This window comes from Trachurus trachurus, assembly GCF_905171665.1.
Source record: "Trachurus trachurus genome assembly, chromosome: 1".
NCBI classification, from domain to species: domain Eukaryota; kingdom Metazoa; phylum Chordata; class Actinopteri; order Carangiformes; family Carangidae; genus Trachurus; species Trachurus trachurus.
This window is the reverse complement of record NC_139891.1, coordinates 35,938,538-35,965,825: the sequence shown is the minus strand read 5'-3', so window position 1 is coordinate 35,965,825 and position 27,288 is coordinate 35,938,538. Positions and strand designations below refer to the sequence as shown.

General features: G+C 44.4%; 3 protein-coding genes across 3 annotated transcripts; all 3 read right to left on the bottom strand.

Annotated features, from left to right (window-relative positions):
- Positions 1-5,197: 5,197 nt before the first annotated feature.
- Positions 5,198-6,844, bottom strand: LOC310985137 (E3 ubiquitin-protein ligase TRIM21-like; the record flags this gene model as incomplete). The annotated part of the gene is made up of 1 exon (XM_083970615.1): positions 5,198-6,844. One exon carries the CDS (start codon positions 6,842-6,844, stop codon positions 5,198-5,200), a length of 1,647 nt encoding a protein of 548 aa, XP_083826741.1.
- A 4,539-nt stretch (positions 6,845-11,383) lies between these two features.
- On the bottom strand, positions 11,384-13,030 carry LOC310985140 (E3 ubiquitin-protein ligase TRIM21-like; the record flags this gene model as incomplete). The annotated part of the gene is made up of 1 exon (XM_083970629.1): positions 11,384-13,030. One exon carries the CDS (start codon positions 13,028-13,030, stop codon positions 11,384-11,386), a length of 1,647 nt encoding a protein of 548 aa, XP_083826755.1.
- An 8,168-nt stretch (positions 13,031-21,198) lies between these two features.
- LOC310985160 (E3 ubiquitin-protein ligase TRIM21-like) lies at positions 21,199-22,842 on the bottom strand (the record flags this gene model as incomplete). Its single annotated transcript, XM_083970654.1, has 1 exon — positions 21,199-22,842. One exon carries the CDS (start codon positions 22,840-22,842, stop codon positions 21,199-21,201), a length of 1,644 nt encoding a protein of 547 aa, XP_083826780.1.
- Positions 22,843-27,288: the final 4,446 nt, after the last annotated feature.

Genomic DNA, 27,288 nt, shown 5'->3' with positions numbered 1-27,288 from the left:
GATAGATAGATAGATAGATAGATAGATAGATAGATAGATAGATAGATAGATAGATAGATAGATAGATAGATAGATAGATAGATAGATAGATGTTGTGTTTGTGTGTTTGTCTGTGTGTGTATGTGTGCATGTGTGACTGTGTGTGAGTGTCTGTCTGTGTGAGTGTGATGCCTGTGTTTGTGCGTGGACATCCTCTGTCAGTCTGGTTTATCATGTGTCTGTGTGGGGCTGTGTTTAAAAACATCTTAACGAGCGGCCAGGCTGCACCTGCACTGTTCTATTTATAGACGTTGATAATGAGCTGGCCCCAACAGCTGGCCACTGCACACAGAGCAGAGCAGAGCAGAGAGATTTGAGCTCTGAGCAGCTTCTGCAAACAGCCCAGGAAAAGAGAACCGTACCTCTTATCAGAATGTGGCCATGACTACTGGGGCAAGGAGACCTTCCTGAGCACATTGATGTGCATTAAATGTTTGTAGGGCAAAAACTTTTCTCAGGGTCGCAAGGTAGAAAAGGGGGGCATTTCTGTTTTTCTAAAAAAATCAGCTCCTACTTTTATATTGAAGTGGATGAGCCACTGGAGCGGGTCTAGCTGCACAATTAGGCTCATAGAGACAATTCTGTAAGTCTGTCTGCTGTTTTGAGCACATCAAATGAGAGACGACAAGTGTGGCTACAAACAGTGAGGAAATCATGTGTCTAGAGTTTAATTTGTGGCCGTGCTGGCAATTCATCCAGAAAAAATCCTGAATGTTTTTTCGATCCCTCTCACTCTAGCGATGATGTCACTCACTCTAAGCCCTGCTCGTTAGACGCAACACACACCCATTATAAAGCTGGATTTTGTCAAAAAACGTAATGATTTTAAAGCGGCCAAATATCAGAAACTGTTGAAGATATCAATAAGCTGAGTCAAAGAGGAATACTTAAAAAGTTTGTCTACAGCTCAGAATTTGAATGAAGTCTCTAGCTGAAAGTATGTGGACACTTTAAAGGCTGAAAGAAGTAAGAAGATTTGAAGAGTTTCAAGACTGTTCCAATGCATTCTCTATGGGGGAAAAAAAATCAGAAATAGTTGAATATTGCAAAAAGTATGAATAGTTGAAAAGAGAAAAGTCATAGCACACCTGTCCCGAAAAGGCTGAACATTTTGATATTTGAATTGTTGAAATAGCACAAAGTATTAAGGACTAGTTAAATGACGAAGAAAGGCAGAAAATGGCCGAACCGAATAACAATAGTGTGAATGCTTCCAGTATTCACACTAATTATCTAAGTCTCTTTGCATTTTTGACCAGAATTCTAGCCAGAAGACAAGTGTGGCTACAAAACTGGAGAAAATCATGTGTCTAGAGTTTAATTTGTGGCCGTGCTGGCAATTTATCCAGAAAAAATCCTGAATGTTTTTTTGATCCCTCTCACTCTAGCGATGATGTCACTCACTCTAAGCCCTGCTCGTTAGACGCAACACATACCCATTATAAAGCTGGATTTTGTCAAAAAACGTAATGATTTTAAAGCGGCCAAATATCAGAAACTGTTGAAGATATCAATAAGCTGAGTCATAGAGGAATACTTAAAAAGTTTGTCTACAGCTCAGAATTTGAATGAAGTCTCTAGCTGAAAGTATGTGGACGCTTTAAAGGCTGAAAGAAGTAAGAAGATTTGAAGAGTTTCAAGACTGTTCCAATGTATTCTCTATGGGGAAAGAAAAATCAGAAATAGTTGAATATTGCAAAAAGTATGAATAGTTGAAAAGAGAAAAGACATAGCACACCTGTCCCGAAAAGGCCGAACATTTTGATATTTGAATTGTTGAAATAGCACAAAGTATGAAGGACTAGTTAAATGCCGAAGAAAGGCAGAAAATGACCGAACCGAATAACAATAGTGAAGCATTCACACTAATTATGGAAGAAAAAATCCACACAATAACAGTAGTGCCCGGGCTTTGCAGGTCCCTGGTCCCTGCAGCTATTTCATAGCTGTTGGGACCAGTGCCCGGTGCGATTGCCCGCGGCCCTAACTAAATGAAAGTGCAGTGATGTGAGTATATCAATAACCAGAGTTGTGTCAGATCAACAATTAAAAACAAACAACACAATCATGTTTGTGATTACAACATAATAAACTGGATTAGAAAAATATACAAATAATAACTATAATCTGAAAAAGGTGACAAACAGACAAACATTAAAGCAGCACTAAAGAACTTTCAGTTTTGGTTGAGTTTGGCGGCGCCAGTGGCCCAAAGCGGTAGTGTTTTGCCTGCAGGAAGACTCCCTTTCCCATGAGCACTAGCGCGTAGCGCCGCAAACATCCTGATCTCCCGGTGCATGGAAATTAACAGAAGTCGGCGGCTCTGTGTCTCTGTTGTCCGCAGCAACTTTGTGAGGGAGGGAGGGGCGGGGGAAGAGGAGAAGTGGCGCTCACTCAATCTGTGAGGGAGGGGCGGGGGAGTGAGCTCAACGGACTGCTGAGAGAGGGCCGAGAGAAACGAAACTCCAAAGCTAAATACATATTGGCGGTTTAACATTTTGACACCCCCGTAACTTTGACACCCTTGACGTAAGGGATAATGAATAGTTCGGAGGTTGTTATGGAGAAATAAACCCCGACAGGAAGTATGGAACTCCATTATTATTTCTCCATTAAAAATCCCGCTTAGAACACGGCCAACTAAATCATTCAATAATGTAATAATTTTATTCATGTAAAATTAGACCGTTGCTAGGGATGCCGCTCTGATCAGCGCAGCACAGAAAAGAGAAACTATGCAGGATATTTACCTGTTTCCACATCGTGGCTGAAAAGCAAACTTGCATCAAAGTCTCTGACCCGTGTCACAGCTCCTCTCCTCTCGGTGGCACCGCGACTCCACGACACAAACGCACCCGCACCCCATAATCTCTTGTTTATGACAGATACGACTACACAAAACACATCGTAACGTGTATGGTAATCCATCGATCCACTGATTGATTATCAAAGGCTTCAAATGCACGAACGGGAGGAGGCTCAGCAAAACAGTGGCCATGACCGGACATGCAGAATCGGCCGTTGCTATGGAGTCCCTAGCAACGGTCCATTCAGCGGTGGTCTATCGAGAAATAAACACCGCAGAATATTGGTGATTGACCAATCAGAATCGAGTATTCAAGAGAGCCGTGTTCTAAATGGAATCAAACATGACTGACTGACAGGGTAGTAAGTGACCAATGCCATTCTAAGCCTGGGCTCATACCAATTAGTCTTAGACATTAATTTGATTTTTTATATTCAAAACCCATGGATGTGGGCCATTGAATCATTTCAGGATGCTATGAGTGACAAGTAAACAGCCAATCATTTAACAACTGTGTAGTTGGGTTGCAGCGTCATGTGTTTAGCCTACAACAGAACAGCTGTAGTGAGAACACGAGGCTGAAGAAGAGGAGATTATGAACTAAAAAGGACAAGTTAGCTCATCGGTATGGTAACTTTTTCCTTTACTTAACCAGGTTCGGGCGGCTTCTCTGCTCCACTTTGTGCCATCTCTACTGTTGTGGAGCATGTGCACGTTCATTGTGCAGTTTCAGTCTAATTAAGGCAAATACATGCTGAAGAAAACTGATTTCCAATCGTATTATCTGGGAGTCTTAATCGGAGTTGGAGAACTCCGATATTAGTCGGACAATAAAGTTTATATTCTATTCTAACCCGTTTTTATGCACTTTCAGTTGTCCAGTTATAGGCAATAATTTTGTTTCGTGTATGTTCGAGTGGGAGTTTAAAAAAAAAAAATGCAATATATATAAGATATATATATAAGGTAGGCTATACTTGAGGCTGACATCTGGTTTGCTAGAAAAGTTTTAAAACTAGGAATTTAGAAAATAATTTATAAATCAAATATGAATAAATTATTAAAATAGAAAGAGAAACTCAATGACTAAACAAATTGATTAGCTAGTAGGAAGAGGGCACAGAGTTTGAAAAATAAATCCTCTCTTTTACTCTCATTTTAATGCTGAGGCGAGAAGTGACGAGGCTATGAACAAGAATAGAAGTGGTACGGGGGGTGAGGGAGGGGCGGAGGCGGTTGATGTTGCGTAGGTGAAAATAAGCAGACCGGGTAATGTTATTGATATGAGAATGAAAAGATAGAGTACTGTCGAGGATGACACCCAGACTCTTAACCTGTGGGGAGGGGGAAACAGTGGAGTTGTCAATGGCTATTGAGAAAACTGCCAGTTTTTTTTTATGTTGTTTGTTAATAGTTACTTTACAACTAACTGTTACAATTCCTAATTTTGCAGTCTATTTTAAAATAGGCAATTCAGGAAGTGCTTTATAACCGGTGACTCTCAGAGGAAGAGAGGCAGGTCATTAGACATTTCTGTTGTTTTTGTATTTTATCTCTTGATTTAAACCCAAGGTCAGTGCACCATTGTAGGACGGTCAAAAACCAAACGGCTTGGTCCAGTGTGAGTGTGTCCGTGTTAAACTGGTCCCAGATCAGATTTGAGAAGTGAATGCAGATGATCCTGGAGGTTCTTCAGAGCCGCTCGTTTTACTCTGTGCTGTTTGTAGTGAAATATGGAGGTGAAGTTTCCAACTACTCGCTGCTTTAATTCTCCCTCTCAGCGCCGTCGTGACACGTTTACTGACATCATGGCACAAACAGGAATCGTAGATCAAAAGAAATATTTCAGCTCATAAACACAAGACGTGTGTGTAATGACTCAGACCTGTGATCAGTCTGAAAGAACCACAGAGACAGAGTCAAGAAGAGTTTCAAACAAAGCTTTATTTATTATTGTTTAAATCACAATCAGCAGAGAGAGACAAGTGAACAATCAGAACAAATTAAAACAAACATTGATCAAATAAACATCGTATTTAGATTTTATTTCCCCCTCTGTACAGTCACTGGGTATAAAGATGGACGATGTGATTGGCTGCAGGTCATAAACTCCGCCCCCTCCATGTTATCCAATCCAATTTTATTTATATAGCACAAGGTTTCCAAAGTGCTGCACATGTTAGTAGATGGGACATGAACCAAACTATCTTTAGTTTGGTTCATGTCCCATCTACTAACTACCCCTCTACTACAACTCACAGATGTTTGGTTTTAATTAAAGATTTGATCCTATATAAAAGAACAAGTGTTGCAGGTTTGGGCATGTATGTGGGCAGGGCCTCGATGCTTGGTCTACTCAGTTTGATTGACAGGACAGATGATCAGAGGGGCAGAGTTTTTACCTCCATCATTAAGACCAGGACAGAGGAATGGGTGTAGTTTGTCAGTGAAGCAGCAGTCAGTGAAGGAGTAGATGAGAGCTGCAACATCTACGTCATAAAAGGAGACCAGACCCTCCTCATAATCCACAAACACCCCCACCTTCTCAGGACCAGACATCAGAGTGAGAACAACTCGGGTGTTATCAAGAGCTTCATACTCATTTCCATTTCTCAACCATATTGTCCAGACACCATCCTCAGGACTCAGTCTGATGTCTCCCTTCCTGTCATTTGACTCTCTGGCCACTCCCACATCCCACTTAGTTTTTCCTTTAACCTGAACCTCAAAGTAAAATCTGCCTGAAGAGAAACTCTGTTTTCCTAAAACACAGAGACTAGGATTAAATCTCTCTGGGTTGTCTGGGAGTTTCTTCCTCACATCACCACAGTGAACTTGTTTTCCATCATCAGACAGGATGAGTTGAGGATGTGCTGTATCAGGATCCAGAGTCACATCCACTGCAAACTGCTGGACCCTCTTCACCTCAGCCTCCATCATCTTCTCCATCTGTCCACGGATCGTCTCCTGCAGCTGAGACACAGCTCTCACCACAGTCCCCTCATATGATGGTGGACGGACTCTGACCTGTGTCCAGTCCTTGGTGGGTGGAGCAGCTTTCAGGGATGGGAAGCTTTGGAGGAGGTGGAGGTGGTCTTCAGAGAGTGAGAGCTGCTCCACCTCAGTGCTTCTCTTCTCCAGCTCAGAGATTTCCTGTTCCAGCTCTGTGATGAAGTCTTCAGCCTGTTTCTCTGAGCTTTTCTGTTTCTCTTCGATCTCCTTGATGAGCTGCTTCAGGCCTCTGTCAACAGACTCCTTCAGAGCAGTGAAGACCTCAACACCTTCTGCTTTCTCTCTGTCTGCAGCAGCTTTACAGATCTTCACTGACTGTTTCATCTCCTCAATCTTCAGTTGTCTCTTCTGGATCATCTGCTGAGTTTCAGCCTCTGTCTTCTGCAGCTCTGCCTTCTTTCCTTCATATTCTTCTCTCAGAGGAACAAACTCATGAGTCTTGTGGTCTAAAACAGGGCAGAGCATGCAGACACATGTCTGGTCGGTCTGACAGAACAGCTCCAGAGGTTTATCGTGCTTCCTACACATCCTGTCCTCCAGGTTCTCCACAGGCTCCATCAGCTGATGTCTCCTCAGACCTGACACTGTCAGATGAGGCTCCAGGTGAGTCTCACAGTAGGAGGTCAGACACACCAGGCAGGACTTCAGGGCCTTCAGTTTGGTTCCAGTGCAGACGTCACAGGGAACTTCTCCTGGTTTGGAAACTTGTTGCTCTGAGCTGCTGCTGCTGCTGGTTTTCTCTTGAGATTCACATCTGAACTGAGCAACAACCTCAGAGAGCAGAGTGTTGATCTTCAACTGAGGTCTAGTGTAGAAAACCTCTTTACACATTGGACACTGACACCCGTCACTAACATCCCAGTGCTGAGTGATGCAGCTCTGACAGAAGTTGTGTCCACATGGTGTACTGACTGGATCAGTGAAGACATCCAGACAGATGGAGCACAGGAACTGATCTTCAGACCTCAGGTTGCTGGCAGCAGACATGTCTACACACTGAGGGAGAGAAAACAAACATTCATTTAAAATGTCTGTGAAGATTCTCAGACAAGACATAAGCAAGCAAGAGCAAAGAAGAATAAAAAAGAAAAGAGATAAAAGAAAACAGATAAAGTTTAAAGTTTAAATTTTCTCATTCTTGGACCCGTTTACAAAAAATACAGTTTTCAACCCCTGAAAACGCTGTTTCCATCTGACCGAAACGTTGAAACGATAAAATACTTATGCACAGGGTTCAAACTTAACTTTTTGGCTCACTGGCCAACTGGCTAGTGAGCTTTAAAAATCTACTGGCCAGAAAGATTTTTTACTGGCCAAAAATTATGTATAGCTGTTTTGTATATTTTTCATTGTGTTTAACTGTTATAATACACTCATAAGCATTTTTAACACATATCATAGCTATTAGCATATTTTTGTGTGGAATAAAGGAGTCAAGTTTGCCTTTTTTCCCTAAAAGGTTTATTTTAGGGATGCACATGGTTAACCGTTTAACCGTCAAACCATTAACCTATAACAAGAACTTGACCGAATAATACTATCAGTTATTTATATATATTTATTTATTAGCTCCTTATGTCGTCAACTCATGGGGGCGTGTCGACATGTGCAAACCTCCACTGCTATTTAGTAGCTAAAAGTTTCACAGGAGGACTGACACTGTGCACCATGAAGGAAGATCAGACAATAAATGTAGCCTACACGGACATAGATGTGCATCACCTGTAATAACGGCGCTGCAATTAAAAAAAAAAGACGTCGCAGCTCTCCTGCAGCTCCACAGAGGAGCTGTCAGAGGAGCTCTGCTGCTCCTCTCTCTTCAGTCTGGTGTTTGGCTGCACTTTCAATAAGAAAAGTTCCATATGAGCGCGATCAGCTGAGACAGCTGCACAATGGATGTGGCATTGGTCAGATATCGCAGCGCACATGTTTATTTAACGGCAAAAAATAAAAAATAAAAAATTGGAGCGATGTTTTTTTTTGCCGTTAAATAAACATGTGCGCTGCGATATCTGATCAATGCCACATCCATTGTGCAGCTGTCTCAGCTGATCGCGCTCATATGGAACTTTTCTTATTGAAAGTGCAGCCAAACACCAGACTGAAGAGAGAGGAGCAGCAGAGCTCCTCTGACAGCTCCTCTGTGGAGCTGCAGGAGAGCTGCGACGTCTTTTTTTTAATTGCAGCGCCGTTATTACAGGTTATTACTTTATAATATATAGCTCTATAGCTTTAAGATCTGCACGACACCGGCTCACAACCCAAGCGTCACAGCCGGGTCGGGAGGAACAGTAACAACAACGAAGTAGTTGGATTTTTTTTCACTCGCCAGAGTGGCCAGTCAGCCGGCTTCCTTTACTCGCCAAAGCATCAAAGTTAGTCGCCACTGGCGACTGGCGACCGCTAATTTTGAACCCTGCTTATGCAGATTCAATACATCCGTATTTGTGTCAATACATGGATACAGGATTCAGTGAATCCGCAAATTTTTTTATTGTTTCGGTATTTTGGCCAGAAAAAAAACGTGTTCTCAGGGGGCGAAAATGGTATTTTTTGGAAATAGGTCCCAATGTGGGAAAATCAGTCTATGGATGTAACAACAACAACAGTCAACATTTAATCCACTGAGCTTTTGTTTAAAGTAAATCTGTTTACCCTGGCATCAATGAGGAAGTGAAATTCAGCCTATTCAGTTTCCTCTCTGGTTATTGTGGTATGTAGCTATGTCTCAAGATGCTGAGCTTATTGACTTATTAGATTATTTATCATTCACAAACTCAAAACATGTTTTCATGACGTCACTAAAAGAGAAAACCTCTGACAGAGCTGAGCTAAGTCTCAAACTTTTCCCTGTTAAAAGGGTTTTCTATGGAGTTTTTCCTCAGTCGATGTGAGGGTCTAAGGGCAGAGGATGTTGTTATGATGCCATGTGAAGCCCTTTGAGACAAAGTGTAAAAATGGGCTATATAAATAAAATTGCCTTGCCTTGCTTTGCCTTGCCTTAGTGACAAGGACACTGCGTTTCCTCTGGCTGCTTCACAATTAAAGTGTGAGGCTTTTATTGTGAAAGAGCTGCAGGAAGTGTGGAGTAAGGCAGCAGTAGGAAGTGATACCTTGACAGCATGAAAGCTGGAAATGAGGTGAAGTAGAGAGTGAAGCTCAGAGACTGAGTGAGGAGTTGTAAAAGTCCTGAGCAGAGACACAGAGACAGTTTAAAGTGGACTATAGTGTCTCTGTGGACAAACAGCCTCAGGTCTGTTGTGAGCCAGTTCACTAGAGTCAGTGTAACATGAAGAGAGTGAGTCGAGATGAAGCTCAGTGTTAAAGCTGCTGCTCACACAGTGAATATGATGAGCTGTACTCACCAGTGTTTGGTAGAGACTCTGCTGTGTTGCTGACAAACTCCTGATGGACTCACTTTGACTTTCTGTCTCGTCTCTGCTGCAGCTCCGTCGTCCTCCTCTCACTCTTTACTTTCACTTCTGGACGCTGACGCTCAACGTTCCTCTGGTTCCAGTGTTTCCTGTTTTCTGCTCCTCCCACTGCAGCTAGATGTGTCTGTACTTTTATTGTGAAACAGCAGATTTTATCTGGTGAATATGAGGCAAAGGTGGAAGTTCACCTGACAGATAGAATCAATATTCATCTAGTTACACTTTAAAAAGTCACATTATAAATAGTTATTTACATTACAGTAGCCTACACCTGTTTGGCAATTGGCGCTGTGCCATCTCCTAGTTGTGCAAGCTATGCACTGAGGAATACTGTTGATGATAACCAGTCTGAGTTTTTGGATGAGGTGATTCAGTTCGTCAAGCAGAATTTCTATGTGGACGACTGTTTGAAGAGCTCAGCGCCACTGACTGAGAAGCTATCCAAGTGATAAGAAATCAAATCTTTGTGGGAAGGGGAGCTTAAATGGATCAACAACAGTCGTGTTGTATTGCAAGCCATCACAGCACGTATGAGGCAAGCTGGTGACATGACTCGAGTCACTCACTGGATGCGGTGATACGCCAAGTAGCATTGATACTGCCATCTGCCGGTCCCCTGCTGCTGTCGACGTCGGCGCGAGCGGATCTGTTGTTGACGTGGCGGTGCGCATTCGGTTTCGTGCCCCCCCCCCCCCCTCTCCGTGCATGTCTGCGGTGCACCGCTCCACGGACGTACCCCCCCATAGCAGAGGAAACGGGCCCTTGAATGGCTGGTCCAGACCCCTAGATTTAAAATATGAGTTTTGTTTTTGCCCACCAGCCACTGCTCCCCACTAGACCAGTTCTGAGTTCATTTTAAGTTTCATTCACTCCAGCCGTTGTTGCCTTGAACCTCAGTCCCTACTGAATGTACTTTAATCTGAATTTTGTCTGTTCCCTTTATGTTCTTCTCAGAGTACACCATATGCTTCATTTATGTGTTAAAATCTCAAAATTCTTATAGGGGGGAATGCCCCCAGACCCCCAGTGGGGGTCTAGTGACACACCTTTCAGGTATGCATGCCTACAGGGTCACCTTTGGTCAGCCTTCTGGTACTCATCACTTCAACAATTAAAACTGCAATTTTTTTCATTGTTCTCAATAGTAAACAGAATCATTTATTGAATAGCAAAGAAACAACAGTTTCAGAACAAGTTTCCTTCATCAGATTTAAAATACAAGGGAAGAAATAACGACAATTTATAGGCACACCTGGCGAATGAACCCTGATACACCGATGAAAAAAATCTCCCTATTTTTCACAACCAAATGTTGGCAAGTATGTAACAACGCTCGTCATGCCAGAGTTTTGTTTTTTGGTTTGTTTATGGATGGAAAATTGACTCACAGCGACCAATAAGTTACTGCGTTGCATCTGAAGAACGGCGTGGACTTTCACTGAACACAACGGTTCTGTATGACAGCCCTGAATGAAACGTAGCGTGTCAACCAGGTTACTCCTGTGTCCAATACCTCAGTAGCTCAAAGTGTCAGACTTGGCTCCATCACTTCCATCGTAGATCAAAAGAAATGTTTCAGCTCATGAACACAAGACGTGTGTGTGGAGGACTCAGACCTGTGATCAGTCTAAAAGAACTACAGACACGGAGCCAAGAAATGATTCAAACAAAGCTTTATTCATTATTCTTTAAATTACAACCAGCAGAGAGTGACAAATGAACAATCAGGACAAATAAAAACAAATCAAATAGACATCAAATTTAGTTTCCCATCTTTACAGTCACTATGTATAAAAATGGACAATGTGATTGGCTGCAGGTCATAAACTCCGCCCCCTCCATGTTAGTAGATGGGACATGAGCCAAAGATTTGTTCCTACATAAAAGATAGTGTGTTTGGACATGTATGTGGGCGGGGCCTTGATGCTGAAGCCTGGCACAAAATGGCAGCAAGTGTTTCTGGGATCTTTTGGCTTTGGTGGCGCCCATCTTTATAAACATCTGAAGACAAGAGGATGACTCGGGTGTTTATCAAACAATAAAAAATAACATCACACTGAGGATCCACACGTGTTCAAGTCATCTCATTGGTTTACTCAGTTTGATTGACAGGACAGATGATCAGAGGGGCAGAGTTTTTACCTCCATCATTATTACAGGGACTGAAGAATGGGTGTAGTTTGTCAGTGAAGCAGCAGCCAGTGAAGGAGTAGATGAGAGCTGCAGCATCTACGTCATAAAAGGAGACCAGACCCTCCGCATAATCCACAAACACCCCCAACTTCCCAGGACCAGACCTCAGATTGAGATCAACTGAGGGGCCAGCAAGAGCTTTGTACTCATTTCCATTTCTCAACCATATTGTCCAGTAACCATTCTGAGGACTCAGTGTGATTGTTCCCTTCCTGTTGATCGACTCTCTGGCCACTCCCACATCCCAGTTGGTTTTTCCTTTAACCTGAACCTCAAAGTAAAATCTGCCTGAAGAGAAACTCGGTTTTCCTAAGATGTTGCTCTTATGTGTAAATCTCTTTGGGTTGTTTGGTAGCTTCTTCTCTTCATCACCATGATGAACTTGTTTTCCATCATCAGAAAGGATCAGTTTAGGATTTGCTGTATCAGGATCCAGAGTCACATCCACTGCAAACTGCTGGACCCTCTTCACTTCAGCCTCCATCATCTTCTTCTTCAACTGTCCACGGAGCGTCTCCTCCAGCTGAGACACAGCTCTCACCACAGTCCCCTCATATGATGGTGGACGGACTCTGACCTCTGTCCAGTCCTTGGTGGGTGGAGCAGCTTTCAGGGATGGGAAGCTTTGGAGGAGGTGGAGGTGGTCTTCAGAGAGTGAGAGCTGCTTCATCTCAGTGCTTCTCTTCTCCAGCTCAGAGATTTCCTGTTCCAGCTCTGTGATGAAGTCTTCAGCCTGTTTCTCTGAGCTTTTCTGTTTCTCTTCAATCTCCTTGATGAGCTGCTTCAGGCCTCTGTCAACAGACTCCTTCAGAGCAGTGAAGACCTCAACACCTTCTGCTTTCTCTCTGTCTGCAGCAGCTTTACTGATCTTCACTGACTGTTTCATCTCCTCAATCTTCAGTCGTCTCTTCTGGATCATCTGCTGAGTTTCAGCCTCTGTCTTCTGCAGCTCTGCCTTCTTTCCTTCATATTCTTCTCTCAGAGGAACAAACTCATGAGTCTTGTGGTCTAAAACAGAGCAGAGCATGCAGACACATGTCTGGTCGGTCTGACAGAACAGCTCCAGAGGTTTATCGTGCTTCCTACACATCCTGTCCTCCAGGTTCTCCACAGGCTTCATCAGCTGATGTCTCCTCAGACCTGACAGTGTCAGATGAGGCTCCAGGTGAGTCTCACAGTAGGAGGTCAGACACACCAGGCAGGACTTCAGGGCCTTCAGTTTGGTTCCAGTGCAGACGTCACAGGGAACTTCTCCTGGTTTGGAAACTTGTTGCTCTGAGCTGCTGCTGCTGGTTTTCTGTTGAGCTTCACATCTGAACTGAGCAACAACCTCAGAGAACAGAGTGTTGACATGCAGCTCAGGTCTCACATAGAAAACCTTGTTACACAATGGACACTGACACCTGTCACTAACGTCCCAGTGCTGAGTGATGCAGCTCTGACAGAAGTTGTGTCCACATGGTGTACTGACTGGATTAGTGAAGACATCCAGACAGATGGAGCACAGGAACTGATCTTCAGACCTCAGGTTGCTGGCAGCAGACATGTCTACACACTAAGGGAGAGAAAACAAACATTCATTTAAAAAGTCTGTCACAGTCACAGGTCATCGTAATGATTAAGTGCTGAAGTTGAAGGTAACTTGATTGGTTTCGGTTCTTGAAGACGTTCGCCTTCTCATTATTAATGAGACCAGAGGAACTGATGAAGAGGGATCCATGTTTAACTTTAGGCAAGGCAAGGCAACTTTAGGGAAATAAACAGATCAACAGGACGGCCCTGCCCCTCAGGTAGAGAACTGGACTTGTTTTGCTTCTTGAAAACAGTTCACCCCCCGACCCCTTCCCAGGTGTGAATCAAAACCCAAGAAATGGAGGCTATCAATGAGCACATTACCTCAGTGGATAGCAACATCAAGTTCACAAGGGAGGATATGAAGGAGAATAGGTTGTTGACCTAGATTGTGCTGTGCCCATTGAAGCGAATGGTAGTCTGCCATTGAAGTCAACTGAAAACCCGCAAACATGGAACAACACCTCCTGTTTGACCCCCACCACCCACTGGAGCACAAACTGGGAGTCAGATCATTCCAACACTGGGCCTTGAAGCTTCCCTCAAAAGTAGAGGGATGAGAAAACTGTCACACATCAAGAAAGTACTTAAAACTTGTGGCTACCCTAAGTGGACTTTTATCAAATCTTTAAAAGGGCATCACATGGAAAGAGACGTTTCTGATGAAGAACAAAATGACCAATGAAAAACATTCTGCATGTGGCAGGCTTATCTGAGAAATTCAAAGGATTCTACCACAAACACAAGATCCAGGTGAACTTCAGACCTGGCCAGACCTTTAGGCAAATGCTGGTCCATGGGTTAAACTTACGCCGGAATATCCCTTTAAGGTAAATACACGTCCATCCCAAAGACAAAACACCCAGACACAAACTAAGCAGTGTTATGTTGTCGTCCAGTGCAGTGAGGAATGATCCGACCTCAATCAGCACAGAGTAAACCTCAAGCCCCATCCAGGAGTCTTTCAGGGCCGATCTAAGTACCAACCTCGAGGCAGGGACTCCTTTCGGCCCTGTAAAAGTTCCTGGAGATGGCCCTTCGGGAGGTGTGTGGGGGGGTGGGGGGGTTTCAGCAGTACATGCACCAACAGCACCGGCCCCATTAAATTACCCTGAAGTTCCTGCAGTGGACATGTGCCTAATTCTGTACTGGGAGCCCTCCCCAGACAGGTTAACACTCACACCTTGCCCCATGTGACCCTAACAACTCACATGATGGGTAGCCATCGACCCTCAGGACCCCCCCTCCCCCCAAGGTGTTGTCCCCACCTAAGATTGAATACCTGGGACTCTTAAGCCCCTTTCCCACGAGCAAAAAACCCATTTAAACCCGTTAACAATTGGCTTTGGACCGCAGTGGGAAAGGGTCACTGACCTGCATCGACCCGCATCAAACAACTCTGCAATCAACACAGGTTTTAATTGGCTCACCTCTGATTGGCTTGCAAAGCGTCATCAAGGTCTGTGTACATGGATATGTGTTTCAGTGAATCCACAAATGTTTTTATCATTTTTGCATTTTGCCTGGACGAAAAACGCTGTTTTCATGGCGAAAAAGGGAATTTTCTGGATATTGGTCCCAGAGTGGGAAAATCTGTTGTCCCACCGTTTTTGTGTAGACACCCTTAACAAATCTTTTATGAAACAATGATGTCATACCCCCCCACCACTCTAACCTGTAATCTGAGCCACACCTCTAGACGTTAAAGTCTATGGACGTAACAACAGCAACAAAAACGGCCGACTACTGTCAGTCCCTTGGACACTGCGGCCGAATCTCACCATTAAATCATCACAGATCATCATATTTGCTCTGACACGACTCCCAGTCAACATTTAATCCAGTTATAATGTTTGGAGTTTAAACAGAGCAGAAGAGCTTTCCCTCTTGTTCTCAGTTTTTGTAGTTTATTTGTGGCAGTGTGACAGTGCCACACTCAGGCCTGGTGGATGTACTACAGCGTTAACAGTTGTTTTTTTAGTTGATCTACACGGATATATTTCTTGAAGCGATGATGTGTTTACGGAAATCTTTTTCATCACCAACAACAAAAAGATCGTTTCTGGGGAAGCACCATGCTTGGACAAAGCCTTACACTGATCTTTAGAACTGAAGAAGCCTCTTGGATTGGCGGCGAACCGTCTTCAAGAACCAAAGCAAGTCCAATTGCCTTCAACTTCAGCACCTAATGATTCATTTAAAATAATGTTCTGTGTCTTTAAGACTGTGGTTCTCTACCTGGGGGGGCGGGGCCGTCCTGTTGACCTGTTTATTTCCCTAAAGTTCAACATGGTTCTTCTGGTCTCATTGTTAATGACTGATAGAAATATTGTCTGAAGGGCTGTGAAGCTTTTCCACCTGTAGGGGGCGTGGCAGGCGCGGCGCCAGGATTTCAATTTTGGACGGGCCACAGTAATTTTGGATGGGCCACTACTTAGGAAAAAATAACACTAACATACATAGAGTTGGAAATTATTCCTAAATGACTCGTTCGTGTCTATATTGCCTTGAAAGCACACATCTGCTGAGACCTATGGCTGAGACGAGCTTTGACAGCGCGGTGCACCGCTCTCTCTCCCGTTAAAAGTTAATCTAGCTCACCCAGCAGACCTCTCTCTCTCTCTTGCTCTCACTGTCTCTCTCCTGTTACTTATATGTGTTTAACCAAATACACGAAAAGCCAAATCAAATCAGAAATGCGTAGCCCACTTCTTTTTAACTCACAGACATTTATTTTCATGAAGTAATAAAATATCTCGACATTTTGCCATCGTTAACATTGAGACAAAAGGCTGCAGGAATGGAAGAAGAATTTGGCAAATCATCTTATCACGCAAAAAGGCACAACAAACAGGTTTTGCACAATGGTTTGCACAGATAAGTCTTAAAATATGTGCAACACCTTCTCATCACAATCCACGCCATCTACACAGTTACGTTATCAGCTGTTATTAAAACCCAACTCATCAGGACGCGATATTGGACCACCACTCACATTACACAACAAAACGTTAACAATTAATCCACACTCAAACTGAAGCAACAATAGTGTTAACTGTACTCAACAAGCTGTTATTACAAGGTTTACAACAGATATGACAGACAACCTGGGCCGTGTGTGTACGTGTATAAGAAAGGGAGGGAGGGAGGGAGGGAGAGAGGAAAAAGTAGGTAAAACATGCTAACTGTTAGCTAACATTACCGTAGCTCAGGCGTTGGTCTCCCGTCAGGTAAAAGCTGCCGTTTATTCCTCAAATGAAGCTCATGTTGAGCCTCTCTGGTACAGTTATCCATCACTGCTGTTGAATTAGCTGCTAAACTGCTGGACGCTAAAACCGAGGGGGCGTCTGTTTGTTTACAATTCACGAAAGCAACGTGAATGTATGTGCCGCTCACACTCAGTAGAGTTACGCAATGAGGCAGCGTAGCCTCTGCCTCCCTTGGCGGACAAACTGCGCATGCGTAAACAGCCACACACACACACACCAGAAGAGGCAGAGCAGCTCTGTGCCTCTCCTCTGAAATACAACGAGACGGCGAGTGGTTTCTACGGCCGCTGCCTGACCGGAGGTAAACTCAGTTGAGTCGCGTTTATTAGACTATGAAAATCACCAAATGCTGACACATTTAAACCTGTGGTAAAGTTATCTGAAATAAAAATAAATAAATAATTAAACCTTAGATTAACTAAAGTTATGTTCACCCTGTCATTTTGGATGGGCCAGTTGTACAAGTGGGTGGGCCCAGGCCCGTTAGGCCCACCCATAACGCCGCGCCTGGGGCGTGGTGGAGGAAGTTTGAGAAGCTCTGGTTTAAAGTAAATCTATTTACCCTGACACATCAATGTGGAAATGAAATTCAGCCTAGTTACCTGTCTATGGTTATTGTGGTAGCTATGTTAAAAGATGCTGAGCTTATTGACTTATTAGATTATTTAACATCCACAAACTCAAAACATGTTTTCATGACGTGACTGAAAGAGAAAACCTCTGACAGAGCTGAGCTGAGTGACAAGGACACTGTGTTTCCTCTGGCTGCTTCACAATAAAAGTGTGAGGCTTTTATTGTGAAAGAGCTGCAGGAAGTGTGAAGTAAGGCAGCAGTAGGAAGTGATAACTTGACAGCATGAAAGCAGGAAATGAGGTGAAGTAGAGAGTGAAGCTCAGAGACTGAGTGAGGAGTTGTAAAAGTCCTGAGCAGAGACACAGAGACAGTTTAAAGTGGACTATAGTGTCTCTGTGGACAAACAGCCTCAGGTCTGTTGTGAGCCAGTTCACTAGAGTCAGTGTGACATGAAGAGAGTGAGTAGAGATGAAGCTCAGTGTTAAAGCTGCTGCTCACCAGTGGCGTGCACAGGGGGGGGGCAGGGGGGGCGGTCGCCCCCCCTCGTGGCCCAATTTTTGAAAAACGCGTGCTAAAGTGCCCCCTGGGAGCCAAAACGCGCGTTAAAGTGCCCTCTTGGAAGCCAAAACACGTGCTAAAGTGTCCTTATGGGGGGCAAAACGTGTGTTAAAGTGCCCTCTAGGAGCTAAAACATGTGCTCAAGTGCCCTCATGGGGGCCAAAACGTGTGCTAAAGTGCCCTCTAGGAACCAAAATGTGTGCTAAAGTGGCCTCTAGGAGCCAAAACGTGTGCTAAAGTGCCCTCTAGGAGCCAAAACGTGTGCTAAAGTGCCCTCTAGGAGCCAAAACGTGTGCTAAAGTGCCCTCTAGGAGCCACAATGCGTGCTAAAGCGCCCTCTAGGAGCTGAAACGCGTGCTTAAGTGCCCTCTTGGGAGCCAAAACGCGGGCTTAAGTGCCCTCTAGGAGCCAAAACGTGTGCTAAAGTGCCCTCATGGTAGCCAAAACGTGTGCTAAAGTGCCCTCTAGGAGCCAAAACACATGTTAAAGTGCCCTCTTGGAAGCCAAAGCACATGTTAAAGTGCCCTTGGAAGCCAAAACGTGTGCTAAAGTGCCCTCTTGGGAGCCAAAACACGTGTTAAAACAGGCCACATCGATGTTTTTTAGTCTTAAGGTATTGATATTATAAAACAGGCCAAATCAACGTTTAAAAAGGCCAAATTTTTTTCGCCGCCGACCTGTGGTCGCCGGCCAAACGCACCATGTCGCTACAGTCTCACTTTTGTCATTTTCTGAAACTTGGCAGCCCTGAAAGTGCCCTCTAGGAGCCACATCTAGGAACCAAAACATGTGCTAAAGTGGCCTCTTGGGAGCTAAAACACGTGTTAAAGTGCCTTCAGGGAAGCCAAAACGTGTGCTAAAGTGCCCTCTTCAGTGGCGAGGACGCGCTATTAGGTGCCCCTTTTTTTCCTTTTCGCCCCTGCCCTTCAAAAAGTCTGTGCACGCCACTGCTGCTCACACAGTGAATATGATGAGCTGTACTCACCAGTGTTTGGTAGAGACTCTGCTGTGTTGCTGACAAACACCTGATGGACTCACTTTGACTTTCTGTCTCGTCTCTGCTGCAGCTCAGTCGTCCTCCTCTCACTCTTTACTTTCACTTCTGGACGCTGACGCTCAACGTTCCTCTGGTTCCAGTGTTTCCTGTTTTCTGCTCCTCCCACTGCAGCTAGATGTGTCTGTGCTTTTATTGTGAAACAGCAGAGTTGATCTGGTGAACAGGGAAGTGTAGCAAAGGTGGAAGTGGATAGAATCAATATTTATCTAGTTACACTTAAACTTTCACATTAAAAATATTTATTTACTGTACATTATATACTGTAGATGGCAGTAGATGAAAGTGTTAAATGTGTGTTTAGTAAATACAGACTACAGTATTCACACCAGAGAAATTACACAACACTGAGAAAATGAATAGTAAATACAAGAGAGCAATATAACAGACTAAATCTAAATGAAAGTGCAGTGATGTGAATATAGTTGTCAGATCACTAATTAAACACAAATAACACAGAAATGTTTGTGATTAGAACATAATGAACTGAGTTGTAAAAATACATAAATACGATACTAAAATACTATAGCCTGATCTGAACAATGTGACAAACAAACGGACACAGAGACAAACATTTTACTGTCACTTTAGTCGACTCTATGTGGTCAAATCAGTTTCACGGTTCACTGATTAACATAACTGGTTTTAATTAAAAGGTTTTTATAACTAAAGACAAAATGGAAATCTAGACGTGTGTCTGAGGTATTGATCATACAGTGGTTTATTCCCCCTCCCCTAAGTCCTGGTTAATTAATATCTGTGGTCACATGTTTGATGATTCAGTCTGATCTGATCCTCCAGTTAAAGTTGGTTTGTATTAAAGCTCCATATAAAAGCTAAATGTGTTATGTGTTCTGATTTAAAGGTGTAATTCACTGCGTGTGTGTTTAGTGGTCATGATCTTTACGTATTTGGACTCTTGAAGTACCTTGGCAACGCTTGTCATGCCAGCATTTTGTTTGTTAGTTTGTTTATGGATGGAAAATGGACTCACAGCGACCAATAAGTCTCTGTGTTGCATCTGAAGAACGGCGTGGACTTTCACTGAACACAACGGTTCTGTATGACAGCACTGAATGAAGTGCAGCGTGTCAACCAGGTTACTCCTGTGTCAAATACCTCAGTAGCTCAAAGTGTCAGACTTGGCTCCTTTGCTTCCATCGTAGATTTAAAGAAATATTTCAGCTCATGAACACAAGACGTGTGTGTGGAGGACTCAGACCTGTGATCACTCAAGAACTGCAGACACGGAGCCAAGAAAAGATTCAAACAAAGCTTTATTCATTATTCTTTAAATTACAATCAGCAGAGAGAGACAAGTAAACAATCAGGACAAATAAAAACAAATAATCAATCAATCAAATAAACATCAAATTTAGTTTTTATTTTTATTTTTTACTTTACAGTCCAGTGTTTCCTCTAGGATTTTTTTAAGGAGTGGCGCTCAGACCCCCAGACCCCCCCCCCCCCCGCGCGCACCTGTAAAGCCGGGTTTCCACCGAATCAACATCTCTTTTTTTTTTTCATGACAACTTCATGTCATGATGTATTTTTGCTATTCAAACAAACTACCACAGGTCATATTTCTCTTAGTTTGATAACCTGGGCCTTCTTCAGGAGACTTTTGGTTAAGTAACCGCACGGACAGCTCCTACACAGGATCGTTCTGCCGTCTCGTCGTTGTCGGTGTCGCTGCCGTCATCGCCGTTACCCCTCCTCCCACTCGCACCAGCGGACGGCCGCGGAGAGGAGGGGGAGTTTATGCACGTTTATGTTACAGCGCAGTAGAGGATATGTCCTGTTAAACTTACTGTATGCGCTACAATAACATCATCATAAGCCCGACGGACTGACACACACTTTTTAGTTTTTTTTTCTTTTCCACCAGCACTGAGCGCGACGTCCGACAAGAGAATCAAACCCGCTAATTAAAAAAAAAAAAAAAACACCGGCAACAGCGACCACTGATCTGTCCTGAGTCTGTTGTCATTCTGTCACCTGAGTTCAATGATTCTGCGGAAAAACAGGCTGTGGTCTGTCATCGAGGTGCAGAGGGGGTGCAAAGAGTAGATACTGAGCAAGATAGTTATCTGTAGTTTACCTTAGTAGCTACTCGCGAGGTGCAGTGCAGGACTCTGCTGTGAAGGTGGAGGCATGTGGCGGTGGTTGATTAGCGACAATTTAAAAAAAAAAAAAAGAAAGAAATTTGAAGCAGCGGCGGCTGGGATTTAGCTGTGGCGGTGCGCCACTGCTAAATGAATGTAGAGGAAACACTGCAGTCACTAATGGACAATGTGATTGGTTGCAGGTCATAAACTCCGCCCCCTCCATGTTAGTAGATGGAACATGAAAAACTAAAGAAACTCATCGATGTTTGGTTTTAATTAGAGATTTGATCCAATATAAAAAGTCTCGATGCGGAGGCTCATCCCCCTGAACAGACTCTGGAAATGACATCACCAGCGCAAAATGGCAGCAAGTGTTTCTGGGATATTTTGGCTTTGGTGGCGCCCATCTTTATAAACAACTTAAGACAAGAACATGACTTAGGTATCTATTTTTAAAAGAATCATTAATGAACATGATCATGATGACAGTGTTGAGTGAATGAATAAATGAAGTGAATGAATCTAATGAATAAAGATCAATCAGTTCATCAAACCACACAACCAAGTCATGTCATTGGTTTACTCAGTTTGATTGACAGGACAGATGATCAGAGGGGCAGAGTTTTTACCTCCATCATTATTAGAGGGACAGAAGTATGGGTGTAGTTTGTCAGTGAAGCAGCAGCCAGTGAAGGAGTAGATGAGAGCTGCAGCATCTACGTCATAAAAGGAGACCAGACCCTCCTCATAATCCACAAACACCCCCACCTTCTCAGGACCAGACCTTAGAGTGAGATCAACTGGGGGGACATCACCAGCTTTGTATTCATTTCCATTTCTCAAACATATCGTCCAGTTACCATCCTGGGGACTCAGTTTGATTTCTCCCTTCCTGTCAATCGACTCTCTGGCCACTCCCACATCCCACTCAGTTTTTCCTTTAACCTGAACCTCAAAGTAAAATCTGCCTGAAGAGAAACTCTCTTTTCCAAAGATGTCAGCATTAAGTGTAAATCTCTCTGGGTTGTCTGGGAGTTTCTTCCTCACATCACCATGATGAACTTGTTTTCCATCATCAGACAGGATGAGATGAGGATTTGCTGTATCAGGATCCAGAGTCACATCCACTGCAAACTGCTGGACCCTCTTCATCTCAGCCTCCTTCACCTCCTTCATCTGTCCACGGAGCGTCTCCTCCAGCTGAGACACAGCTCTCACCACAGTCCCCTCATATGATGGTGGACGGACTCTGACCTGTGTCCAGTCCTTGGTGGGTGGAGCAGCTTTCAGGGATGGGAAGCTTTGGAGGAGGTGGAGGTGGTCTTCAGAGAGTGAGAGCTGCTCCACCTCAGTGCTTCTCTTCTCCAGCTCAGAGATTTCCTGTTCCAGCTCTGTGATGAAGTCTTCAGCCTGTGTCTCTGAGCTTTTCTGTTTCTCTTCGATCTCCTTGATGAGCTGCTTCAGGCCTCTGTCAACAGACTCCTTCAGAGCAGTGAAGACCTCAACACCTTCTGCTTTCTCTCTGTCTGCAGCAGCTTTACTGATCTTCACTGACTGTTTCATCTCCTCAATCTTCAGTCGTCTCTTCTGGATCATCTGCTGAGTTTCAGCCTCTGTCTTCTGCAGCTCTGCCTTCTTTCCTTCATATCCTTCTCTCAGAGGAACAAATTCATGGGTCTTGTGGTCTAAAACAGGGCAGAGCATGCAGACACATGTCTGGTCGGTCTGACAGAACAGCTCCAGAGGTTTATCGTGCTTCCTACACATCCTGTCCTCCAGGTTTTCCACAGGGTCCATCAGCTGATGTCTCCTCAGACTTGACACTATCAGATGAGGCTCCAGGTGAGTCTCACAGTAGGAGGTCAGACACACCAGGCAGGACTTCAGGGCCTTCAGTTTGGTTCCAGTGCAGACGTCACAGGGAACTTCTCCTGGTTTGCAAACTTGTTGCTCTGAGCTGCTGCTGCTGGTTTTCTGTTGAGCTTCACGTCTGAACTGAGCAACAACCTCAGAGAACAGAGTGTTGACATGCAGCTCAGGTCTTATTTTGAAAACCTTGTTACACAATGGACATTGACACCTGTCACTAACGTCCCAGTGCTGAGTGATGCAGCTCTGACAGAAGTTGTGTCCACATGGTGTAGTGACTGGATCAGTGAAGACATCCAGACAGATGGAGCACAGGAACTGATCTTCAGACCTCAGGTTGCTGGCAGCAGACATGTCGACACACTGAGGGAGAGAAAACAAACATTCATTTAAAAAGTCTGTCAGAGTCACAGGTCATCATAATGATTAAGTGCTGAAGTTGAAGGTAACTTGATTGGTTTCGGTTCTTGAAGACGTTCGCCTTCTCATTATTAATGAGACCAGAGGAAGTGATGAAGATGATGATCCATGTTTAACTTTAGGGAAATAAACAGATCAACAGGACGGCCCCGCCCCCCAGGTAGAGAACTGTACACTTGTTTTTCTGCTTGAAAACAGTTCACCTTCCCGACCCCTTCCCAGGTGTGAATCAAAACCCCTGAAATGGAGGCTATCAATGAGCACATTACCTCAGTGGACAGTGTGGTGGCCACACATGGTGACCACCTTTAACTCTTTCGCGACCATTGACGAGTAAACTCGTCATAGCCTGCCGAACGTTCAAAACCATTGACGAGTTAGCTCGTCAAAACCGTTTTTTTACAGATTACGATAATAGACACTCTGATGTACCCTGTGTGTGAATATGGTAGTCCTCTGATATGTAAAACTGTTTTAAACTAAAATCAAAACATAATGTTTTTTATAAACTGTGTGATCTTGGTTTTGTTTGAGTAATCGGTCTCCTTGAATGCTGCTCTGGGGACAGCGTGCAGCGCTGTGCGGCTGTCAGCTACAGTGTTGCCACTTTCTCGCTGAATCTGGCGACTTTCCAAACCCTCTTGGTGACTTTTTTTTTTTGACAAAAGCGACCGACGACAAATCTGGCGACTTTCTCCGGTGCTGTTACAAACGTTTCTGGTTTGGAGACTCGGATCTGAAAGCACGTTATCTCTGCTGTTTTCACGGTGCAGCGGAGCGGGCGCTCTGCAGCGGGTGCTGTGACCGGCTGCCCCCGCCCCAGAGCACTCATCGCCGGCCAGTCACACAGCAGTGTCCCGGAGCTGCTGCGCTGCAGCCAGAGACCCACACTGCTGCACCGCTGCTCTCCACGCTGCCACACCCCCCAGAATTGCCTACAAATATATTTATTTAGCCGTAGAAATTATTTGGGAGACAAGCCACACTGCAGAGTACCGGTAAAATGAGCAGATTGCCACTTGACACAAAAGTGCGTTTTTCTCTAAAACTAGAGCGGGAGCTCCGTTTTTGGAGAAACCCAGCTCTCTTCTTCTACTTCGTACTCACGAACGAAACGGCGGAAAAACTCGCCGTTTTTTCGAGGAGCACGTTGGAAAGTCACTCTTCAACCACGTGAAGACCGTTTGTTTCTAGGTGATGTACAGAGTTCGGTTCGACGTGAGAAAAAGGTAAACAAATAGCCAAAAACATGTGGTCCTGAGCGGATGTGCTGAGGAATTAGTGTGGTCGCGAAAGAGTTAAGTTGAGTTTGTTTTGCCTTTTCTTTGAAATAATGACACACATTTAGTTATTTCTTTTCAGAATCACGTTTATTGGCAGGTGTTGATTAAAGCAGAAGGAAGCGATCCGGTCGTTTTGGCTAATGCTGCGTTCCAGGCAGGCTTTTGAAACCGTAAATTACAGCTTCATGTCACAACTTACGACTTTGTAGCGTTCCAGGCAACCCACTCGTGTTTTTCCGACCTGTTTCACCGGTGAAAGTGCACTATAACGGCCACTCGTAACTTCCGACCCGTGAACTCCCTACCAGATCGAACTGGTACGACTTCACAGGTCGGAAAAACACGAGTTACGGGCTGCCTTGAACGCACCATAACAGTCCTCGTCCCTACGTCACCACATTCACGGCGTCCCTTGGCTGCACACACAGCCCTGCATGCCGTTCTCTCTCCTCATTGGATAAAAACTGTAGGATACGATAAATGTTTTCTCCTCGGCTCAGAGCAGAGCAGAGTGACTGACAGACCCGTGTTTCGGTCCAAACACTCTATGTAAGTGATTGCTGTCGGAAGATAGAACTATTTAAGACTTATATTAACACAAATATATCACTTACTTCTGCTTTAATTTGAGTGCACGCATTTTGATTGACATTCTGTTGATTTACATTCTCTTTGTTTGAGTTCGCTCACCTCACCATGTGTGTGTCTTGTTGCAGCTCCCCAGACCTGAAAGGAGGCAGCGCCGTCCAAGGTGGCCTCTTATGGAAGCGGGGGCAGTGATTGGAAGAGGCCAACTTGGAGGTGCCAGCGGGGAGGCTGCCTTTTCTTTGAGATTTAGTTAAGTTGAGAAGATTTAGAGTTTTAAGTTTATGTCATAATTTGAGTGTTTATATTTAGTATGTTTAGGTTACTGTTTGTATTCTTTGTTTACATTATGTTTTGATGGTATTATGAGTGTGATAGGTTGTTTGCCCCCCCCCCCCCCCCCCCCCCCCCCCCCCCCCCCCACCTATTGTCTGTCGGCTAGCCGTTCACTGTATAAGCCCTACCTAGTGTGTCATTTGTCAGGTCAGTTATGTTGAGTTAAGTTGCTGTTTGTTTAAGTTGACCTCAGTTTAAGTTATTAAGGCCCTCATTTAGAGTGATTATTTTCCTAATTTTTGTATTTTCATTATTATACTTTGATGTTCTTTTGAATTGAGTTTGTTAATAAATTAACATCTTTTTGGACATTTACACCTTGAGTTCTCTAGTCTTTGCTGTTTGGTCCCTGACAGACAGCAACATCAATTTCACAGGGGAAGATACGAAGGACAATATGTTGTTGACCTAGATTGAGCTGTGCCCATTGCTGAAAATGGTAGTCTGCTATTGAAGTCAACCGAAAACCCACAAACATGGAACAACACCTCCTGTTTGACCCCCACCACCCACTGGAGCACAAACTGGGAGTCGGATCATTACAACACTGGGCCTTGAAGGTTCCCTCAAAGGTAGAGGGAAAATAGAGAAAACTGTCACACATCAAGAAAGTACTTAAAACTTGTGGCTACCCTCAGTGGACTTCATCAAATCTCTAAAAAGGCAGAGACGGTTTCAGATGACAAACAAAATGACCAATGAAATACATTCTGCATGTGGCAGGCTTATCTGAGAAATTCAAAGGACTCTACCACAAACAAAAGATCCAGGTGAACTTCAGACCTGGCCAGACCTTAAGGCAAACACTGGTCCATGGGTTAAATGTACGCCAGAATATCTCTTTAAGGCAAATACATGTCCATCCCAAAGACAAAACACCCAGACACAAACTAAGCAGTGTTATGTTGTCGTCCAGTGCAGTGAGGAATGATCCGACCTCAATCAGCACAGAGTAAACCTCAGGCCCCATCCAGGAGTTTTTCATGGCTGATCTAAGTACCAACCTCGAGGCAGGGACTCCTTTCAGCCCTGTAAAAGTCCCCGGAGATGGCCCTTGGGGGGTGGTTTCTGCAGTAGAGACACGCACCAACGGCACCAGCCCCATCAAATTACCCTGAAGTTCCTGCAGTGGACATGTGCCTAATTCTGTACTGGGAGCCCTCCCCAGACAGGTTAACCCTCACACCTTGGCCCATGTGACCCTAACGACTCACATGATGGGTAGCCAACAACCCTCAGGACCCCCCCCCCCCCCAAGGTGTTGTCCCCACCTAGGATTGAATACCTGGGACTCTTAAGGCCCCGTCCAGATGAATCCGTTTTTTTCGAATCCGGATAAATACTTTATCGGATTGGCCTCGCGTCCACACGAATCCGGCGTTTTCGGGGGGTGGAAACGGTATTTTTTGAAAACGGGTCCCAGAGTGGGAAAATTTGAAAACGCCGCCCCAGCGTTTTCGTCTGGACGGCCAATACGGCTTTTTTCTGAAACGATGATATCATGCCCCCCGCCGCTCTACCTGTAACCTGAGACACACACACAGACACACACACACACACCGCTGCAGCAGCAGCTGCACACTGACAGTCTCGGCCGACTACCGTCAGGTCGCTCAGACGCTGCGGCTGAATCACGTCTGTTTAATCATCACTGGTAATATTTACTCTGACACGACGCCCTGTCAACATTTAATCCATGTTTGAGTTTGAATACAGCGGGGAACTTCTTCTTCTATTGAATTACAGCGGGGACTTCCCGTCTTCTTCAGCTGTCTTAAGTGTTTATGTGTGGCAGGCAGCCTGCAGCGACACACACACTCCACACACACGCCTGCAGTATGTAGGTACTACAGCGTTTTGGGTCGTTTTCAGGTGATGCGTGTGGACGCAGATATTTCTGAAAACGATGCCGTGTTTACGGAGATTTTTTTCAAAACGATTAAGAAAAAGATCGGATTCGGTGAAGCCGCGTATTCGTCTGGACGGGGCCTAAGTCCCTTTCCCACTGGCAAAAAAACCCAATTAAACCCGCTAACAATTGGCTTTGGACCGCAGTGGGAAAGGGTCACTGACCTGCATCAAACAACTCTGCAATCAACACAGGTTTTAATTGGCTCACCTCTGATTGTCAGTGGATACGTGTTGGATACGTGTTTCAGTGAATCCACAAATATTT